Here is an 8464-nt window from a genome sequence, read left to right as displayed (position 1 = left end):
AATTATTGTTTTCAATTAATAGGTATAAACATGGATAGATAGAGATGAAGAAAGAAAGTAGTGAGACCTATAATATCAAATGACTGCTTTAGTATGTGTTAAAAGATTCAGTAAAGTTTGAAAGAAAGTAACAAACTGTCATATGTATGAAACTCTGATTTCTATATACAGATTAGTAATTGTTCATGTATGATACTTTTAAATTACTATCATTACGTTATAAATTTATCAGAAATGAAATGCTGAAAGAGGGACCATTATATTATGTCTTAGATAAAGCCAAGCCAAGGCACAGTGGCAGCGGTGCAAATTTTAGTAAGATACAGAACAAAAAGGGTTCACATTTTTATAGAATATAAAATTAGGTAACTAGCGTGTTGTCACTTTGTATCATGTGCAGCCAAACCAACAAAACAAAAGCACATAGCATTGCATTGCAAAAAATGGTTAACGGTTGAACTGAGAACATGGTCCACAGTAAAATGTTTCATGTTTTGCAGTGTTGGTGCTTGTTGTGTGCTAATACTTTTCTTAGTGCATTCCATTGAAGATCAGAAAGAACTAGAGTGAAACATAGTTGGTTCATTTGTGTTGAATATAAATGGCAGAGGCAGAAACTTGTTCCTCCTAGAGGCCTCATCAAAAACCCCTTTGTGCCTTCATTCATCCAAGTGATCTCTCTCTGTTTGTTGAAAGGAGAGATGGCACAAAAACCAGTTTTCCTTTCTCTTTTACCCCTTCTAATCTTGTTTCTTGCCAACATCCAACTTTCAGAGCAGTTAGAGTTTTCTCAGTCTCAGACACTTCTCAAGGTTCAGCAACTTCTTGGTTATCCATCAGCATTAAGTGCCCTCAGCAGCACCTCAGACTTCTGCAATATTGAGCCTACCCCATATTTGACAATAGTCTGCTATGAGGATAGCTTGACACAGCTTCATGTTGTTGGCAACAATGATTTTACTACACTGCCTCCAAACTTCTCCTCTGATACTCTTTTTACTACAATAGGAACTCTGTCAAGCTTGAAAGTCCTCTCTCTTGTTTCTCTTGGACTCTGGGGGCCCTTGCCTGAAAGCATTGCACAGTTGTCTTCATTGGAAATACTTAACATTAGCTCAAACTACTTCAATGGAGTCATTCCATCTCAGCTTTCACTTCTCAGGAACCTGCAGTCAGTGGTGCTTGATGATAACAACATCAATGGTGAAATTCCTAACTGGGTAGGCTCACTTCAAGGTTTGGCTGTGCTTAGTATGAAGAAAAACTGGCTATGTGGGAGCCTTCCAACTTCATTGGATGCTCTTCAGACCTTGAGGGTGTTGGATCTGTCAAGTAATCAGTTATCTGGGGAAGTTCCTCATCTTAAGAATTTGGCTAACCTTCAAGTTCTTAACTTGGAAAACAACACATTTGGACCTCATTTTCCTTCACTCCCCACCAAGTTAGTTTCTCTTGTGCTCAGAAATAACAGCTTCAGGCTAAGTGTCCCTTCTGGTTTAAATTCTTTGTATCTGCTCCAAAGGCTAGACCTTTCTTTGAATGGCTTTGTGGGGCCATTTCCACCATCATTATTGTCACTGCCTTCCATAAATTACCTTGATATTTCCTCAAATAAATTCACTGGAATGCTTTTCAGTAACACGTCATGCAATGATGATCTCCACTTTGTAAATTTGTCTTCAAATCTTCTGAAAGGGGAAATTCCCTCTTGTTTGGAACCAAAGACCAGGGTTGTTCTGTATGATGGCAACTGCTTATCAAATAAGAACCAAGATCAGCATCCTTTACATTTTTGCAGCAATGAGGCTTTGGCAGTGAAAATCATACCTCGTGAACCAAAACACAAGAGAACAACTGGTAAAACAGTTATTGTATCAAGTATGGGAAGTGTGGTAGGTGTAGTGTTGATTCTAGGAGTGGTTATCTTGGTTGTTAGCCGAGTTCACAAGAAACAGGTAGTGAAAATCCCTTCAAAGTCCCCTTTGGAAAATGTCACCAGCCAGTTACATAATGAAGATGAAGTGAAAACTACTACAAGGTCCATAATGGAGCATATCATCAAAAGGGTTCCTGACAAACGTGCTGTGGAAACACTGACAAGATCCATAAAGGAGCATGTAATGAGCCGAGTGAAAAATAAGCGTGTTGTTAGGGCATCAACAAGGTCCATAATAGAACATGTATCATCAGTTAACACAGCAAAACTACTCACAGATGCAAGTAAATCCTCAAATCCTTTGCCTTATTGGTACATAATTTCTATTTTGAAAAATGATATTATTGTTCTACAAGTACATGGTTTAAGGGCTAAAAGAAAAATTCTGGGAATATGTTCTTCTGTCCAGCTATGTATGTACGCCAAAAACATTGAATTAGAGCAAAGAGAAATTTCTAGTTTTATTTCTTCTGCAGATTGGATCAATTCAAATAAATGCTCATATATTGTACTGAAATGCAGAATGTATCGTTGAAATCTAGGTGTTAGAGCATGTCATTCAGAACCTTTATTTCTATTAATTATCACTAGTCACATATGGTCATTTTATATTATTTGTTTGCAGGGTATATATCAGAAACAATGAAGATGGGAGCCAGCCTTCCTCCTTATAGGACCTTTGCTTTGGATGAACTTAAGGAAGCTACAAATAATTTTGATTCATCCTGTTTCATAAGTGAAGGCCCACATGGTCAGGTATGAACTTGAAGTTATAAATTTTGATTGATATAATCATATTTACCTTGGCCTTAGCCTGTAGGACTGTAATTTTGTGATGACTCTCACTTCACTCTGGAAACTGCATAGTAGAAGAAATATGTCAATAATCTGAATTTCATACTAGTTTTACCTTACCGAAAATTGAGCTTCATATAAGTAAGAATATTTGAGAAAACTTGTTAAGTACAAAGTCCATGGCTATGTGTATTTTTATAGTCTTTAAATGAGGTACATTTGACTATTTTGTCTTCCTTCAAATTATACCTAGAACAGGATAAGTTAAAGTGCCAATATTCAGTTCTGTTACAGGCATTAAACATCAATTCACACATTATAGAGTTTTCTTTTCATACTCAAATTTATTACAGTTTCCCTTTGCAGTAATTGTACAGTTTTGTGTTGTTTAAGTTCTGACAAGTAATTCACCATTCTGATTATGCATATAATTCTGTGGAACCGTTCTCTATTATCTTTGACTTAACAAATTTTAATCTATTTTAACTGTAATGACAGATTTATAAAGGGGTTCTCTCTGATGGGATGCACATTTCTATTAGAGGTTTGAAAATGAGGAAGAGACATAGCCCTCAAACTTACATGCACCATGTTGAGATGATTTCAAAACTAAGGCATTCACACTTGGTTAGTGCTCTTGGGCATGCTTTTGAGTGCAACCAGGATGATTCGTGTGTGAACAGTGTATTTCTCATATTTGAGTTTGTTCCAAACAGAAGTTTACGAAGCTGCGTTTCTGGTAAGGAAAATTCTTCATCAAAATCTTTCATCTAATATTGCCACATACCATAAATTCCAATGATTTTGTACACTATAGTCCTTCTAGGACTTGTTTGGCTTAAGATTTTATTTTCATTTTCTAAAAGTGACCATTTGTTTTCAATTTATTTCACATCTTCAAATGTTGTTTGAAAACAGATATTTGAAAAGCACTTCTCAAACCAAATAGGACCTAATATTTTCTAATGTTCACAACATACAAGGAAATGGATTTTTCATCTGACATTTGCTTTCAATAGGATCTTCTGGGGAAAAGATTTCTTGGACTCAGAGAATAGCAGCTACAATTGGAGTGGTGAAGGGCATTCAATTTTTGCACACAGGGATAGTGCCTGGACTATATTCAAATAATCTCAAGATTACAGATATTGTTTTGGATAACAATCACAATGTTAAAATAAGCAGCTACAATCTGCCACTCTCTTCTGAAAATAAAAGAATGGTAAATGGATAATTCTTTCTATATGCCCTTTATTACTACTATATCTTCACCCCTTTCTGATTTTTCGGAGCATAATTGTTTTCTACAAAACTTTCAGATAAGCAATGGAACTTACCCTGGACTCAAAGGAAATGTCCAAGCAAGGTGAACAAAATATTAATCACTGATATTGTTATAGAATCTAATCTAGCAACTAAGAAAGTAAGAACATACAATCAACACATTGGAATTTCTCATGAAATGCATTTTATCATACATGCTTTCAGTTGAAAATTGAACTAAATATACTAGTAGCTGTAGAGATATAAACAGAAAAGAATTTTATTAATTCTTTCTCAATCCTTTATGTATGTACCCTTTGATAAGTTTGTACCCTGATCCATGTATCTCTCTGCTTGGGATCTCTAATGAACAAAAATGTTAGTTAAACACTCAACTTGTTGAGCCTGGTTCTTAAAGCTTTCAATGTCTGCAGTCATGTGAACTAGTGATAAAGCCTTTTTAGAGTATTGTACAACTATATTGGTGCTTTGCTAATTGTATCTAATAATGTGTATATATTTTTGCCTTAACTAGTATTGATTATTTATGCAGGATAAAGGGTGAAGACAAGAATGATGTCTATGATATTGGGGTAATCTTGCTAGAAATCATTCTGGGCCGACCAATAATGTTTCACAATGAAGTTGGAACACTAAAAGATCTTGTGAGTATTACCTTCAAGTTTCATATTAAGGCATCTTATATTATTAGATTGTGAATAAGTTTCCCAATTTGACATTAAGGGTGCATTTGATTTGCTAAAACAAACTATGAATAATTCAACATTAAAAAAATTGCTCATAAGTTGAGTTTTGCAATAGTACAAGTACTAGACAAAAACAAAACAGCTCAAGAGACAGCACAAAACTGAGTTTTTGTAATCCACTAAACAAAATTTTAAATCAATAAATTTGTGGTTTTTTTTTTATATGGTGTTTAATTTTTTCATTTTTATTCAATGTAGAACTTAAAATCATGTTTGGATTTTCAACAAGTTGATTTTTTTCTTCAATTATTTATTAAGTATCAAAACTTTGTTGTGTAAAGCACAAGGGGTGGTAAAGTAGATAGCACCTAAATCTAAGAATGTTGTGTGGTACTTCTGCAGTTACATGTAAGCATTAAAACTGATGACATAGCTAGAAGAAGTATTGTTGACCCAGCAGTTCACAAGGAATGCTCAGATGAATCATTAATGACAATGATGGAGATATGTGTAAGGTGTGTCTCTGATGACCTAACTGAAAGGCCTTCTGTGGAAGATATTCTCTGGAACTTGCAGTTTGCAGCACAAGTTCAGAATTCATGGAAAAGAGACTCAAGTGATCACAGTTACTCTCCTGCACTATCCTCCAGGGATTAAGATCTGTATGATATTTTCAGCTAGCAAGGGTTTGTGTTACATTGTACAAAAAGTTTAATTTTATATCATGATTGTCACAATTTTCATTATCAGAATTCAATAATTATGTGTGTCTAAATTTTTGCCTTTCATTGATTTTTTTTTATCATTCCATTATCTGAATGCATAAAATATTAGTGGAAAAAAAAATTTAGAATGAGTTTTTTTTTTTTCATTTTCTCTCTACTTCCTCTACATTGTTTTTGTAGGGAGGGACAATACACACATACACATAGATATCCACACTGATAAAATATTGTCCGTTTTAGGTCAAATCTTCACGGATTTGTTTTTGATACTACTCCAAAAGGTCTCTTACCAATGGAGGTATCTTATATGTGGGTGTTGCTCCTTCCACCACCATCCCTTGTTCCCTTCACCACCTCATTCCTGTTTTACCCCTTTTTTTATTTTTTCATTCCTATTTTACCCTTAGTAAAATTTTAGGGTTAATATTTTTTAACCTCTATCCATTCCAATCCTTTACATGTATGCAGCGACAATTTTTCTTTTTCTTTATCGTTCGTCTCCTCATTGTTTCATTGTGTTCTTGTTCCTCTTTTTCACGTTTCACTTCTTCCTCTCATTCTCTAATTGTGATAGAATTATGGTCTCAGAGTGTGGTGGACTTTCATTAGTTGGTGTGCTTAGTGAGAGAATGAAAGTGGTGGTGGAAACAATTGATCAGTCGTGCTAAGATCGGTGTGTGGTCGTGGTGTAGTGGTGCTTGAAGGATTCATCGTGAAGTTGCATAATAAAACCTAGAAAAATAAACATATAATCTTAAAATGGATGTGAGCATCTCTCAGCGGATGTCAACATCTGTTTAAGGGAAAACGGATGTCGATATCCGTTTTACCTTAAACAGATGTTGACATCCGTTGACGAATGCTTACATCTGTTTAAAATTATATGTTTATTTTCCAGTTTATTAATAATGTAATTTATATGTTTTGATGTATTATTTTTGAATATATTTTTGATGTATTTTAATAATGTATCTTTGAAGATATTTATTGTTAGTTTATATTTATATTTTTTGTATTTTGCAGTTATATATAATTAGTTTTTCGTTTTAATGATTTTGTATAACATATATTTTTTATATATGGTTTTTGTATTCTTTAAAATTTTATAATTATATAAAAAGCTATTTATTAGTTTAATTATATGAAATATATAATTTTATTACATTAATATTTTTGTAATTAAAACAAACAGATGTGGTAGAGTTAGAGGTTGAGAATTTGAAAAGAGAGAGAATGAGAGTTGGGAGGTGGAGCTGAGTGAAAAGTAAAAATGGGTAGAATGATAGGGTTTGAGTTTAAAGTAAATAAATAGGGTTAAAAGTAAAAAATGTTATTTTGGTAATTAAAATTTTTTTGAAGAAGGTTGGGGAGGTGGAGGGAGAAGTGGTGGTGGTGGAGGGAGCAACACTCCTTATATGTATATAAACTCATGTTCATCTCTTATTTTATCCTCATCTCTTGCTCTCCACCTCTCATGACTCATATGGCTATATGTCGGTCACTTGCCAAGGCTTCACCTGATTATGGAGGGACGTACTTGACTCGATTGAGTCCAGTCCCCAAATCTGAACCATGGACTCTGATACCATTTGTAAGGAGGGACAACACACACATACACGTAGATCTTCACATTGGTAAGATATTGTCCGTTTTGGGTCAAACCCTCACGGATTTGCTTTTGGTACCAATCCAAAAGGCCTCTTACCAATGGAGGTATTTTATGTGTATATAAATCCATGTCCATCTTTTATTTTATCCGATGTGGGACTTTGTTTGTACCCGACAGTTCTTTCTCTCTTCTTCCCTTTATAGCAGTGACCATGATGAAAGTGGTGGTTGCAACAATGTAGTGTAGTGATGAAGGGTATTTTAGTCTTTTTCACTATTACTGTGGGGATGTAGTTGGTAACTATGTGGTTAGCAAAGGCAAAAGCTCTGAAAATTAGTAGTCCTCTGAGTATATAACAAGGTCATGTTAAAAAAAAAAAAGTAGGTTCAAGGTTCCATGAATTTTTCATAGTATTTCCTTTTCTTTTCCAGCACATGTTACATCTTGCATGGGAGATGAGGTAGGGTGAACATTGTGAATCAATTAAGAGTATGTTTGCTACTAGTTTTGTTAATACAAAATGGGTTTAATAGCCTATTTTGTCCATAGTTTTGTTGAATAATGTCAATTCAGTCCCTCGTTTTAAAAGTGTTTGAAATTAGTCCTCACTTATTAAATTTTGCGTCAAAATCGTCCCTTCCGTTAAATAGAAACAAACGGAGTTAAAAGATTGATTATCTGGCAGAATGTAGTGATAACGTGTCATTTTTATATTGTATGCGTGATGACATGTTATGTTGTTAGAGGTTGAGTTGGATATTAAAAATGTTTTTTTAATTAGGGTTGTTTTAATAGGGAAAAAATTGATTCAGGGCATTTTGCATTTGTGCGACCGCAACCACCACCCACTACCGTTTCTCCTCTGCCTCTGTCACCCAATCCAGATTGCACCAAGACTTCATGCCCATGCCCTTATCTAAACCACACATGCTCTCATTGACTCCTACAATCTATGAGAGCATAGGAACATGAAAGGAGAGTACAAAAAATTGTTATATTTCTCTACCAAGTACCAACTCTTGAAATCAAGTACATTTCGTTAATTTGAAGGAACAAGAATGCTCTGCAATTACAAACATGGTTTTTCTGGGCTTGCTATTCGTTTCACTAAAGAGGAGGCAAACTCAATTTCTCACAGACCTGGTGTGATCTCTATCTTCTAGGATCCAATTTTGAAGCTCCACACAACTCGTTCTTGGGATTTCCTTAAGGACCAAAGCCCACTACCCAAAACCCATAGCTCAAACAAGGCCTTCAACTATGCTCCCTCATCAGACGTCGTCATTGGCAATTTGGGAACCTTCTCTTTCAGCTTCCCCTTCCAAATCCAAACCTAGAAAAATTCGGAACCTTCTCTTTCAACTTTCCCTTCCAAATTGAAACCTAGAAAATTTGTCTTTGATTGGTGGTCGTAGAGATGCTGAATGGG

General features: G+C 34.8%; 1 protein-coding gene across 1 annotated transcript; it reads left to right on the top strand.

Annotated features, from left to right (window-relative positions):
* The first annotated feature begins 419 nt into the window (after window positions 1–419).
* Window positions 420–5489, top strand: LOC108340722 (probable inactive leucine-rich repeat receptor-like protein kinase At3g03770). Its single transcript, XM_017578263.2, has 7 exons — window positions 420–2220; window positions 2562–2692; window positions 3230–3470; window positions 3751–3953; window positions 4051–4097; window positions 4548–4659; window positions 5104–5489. Exons 1-7 carry the CDS (start codon window positions 702–704, stop codon window positions 5356–5358), a joined length of 2508 nt encoding a protein of 835 aa, XP_017433752.1. The 5' UTR covers window positions 420–701; the 3' UTR covers window positions 5359–5489.
* The last annotated feature ends 2975 nt before the right edge of the window (window positions 5490–8464 follow it).

Source organism: Vigna angularis, chromosome 5 (assembly GCF_016808095.1).
Source record: "Vigna angularis cultivar LongXiaoDou No.4 chromosome 5, ASM1680809v1, whole genome shotgun sequence".
NCBI lineage: Eukaryota > Viridiplantae > Streptophyta > Magnoliopsida > Fabales > Fabaceae > Vigna > Vigna angularis.
The sequence above is the reverse complement of the archived record's forward strand: the minus strand, read 5'-3'. Positions and strand labels throughout refer to the sequence as shown.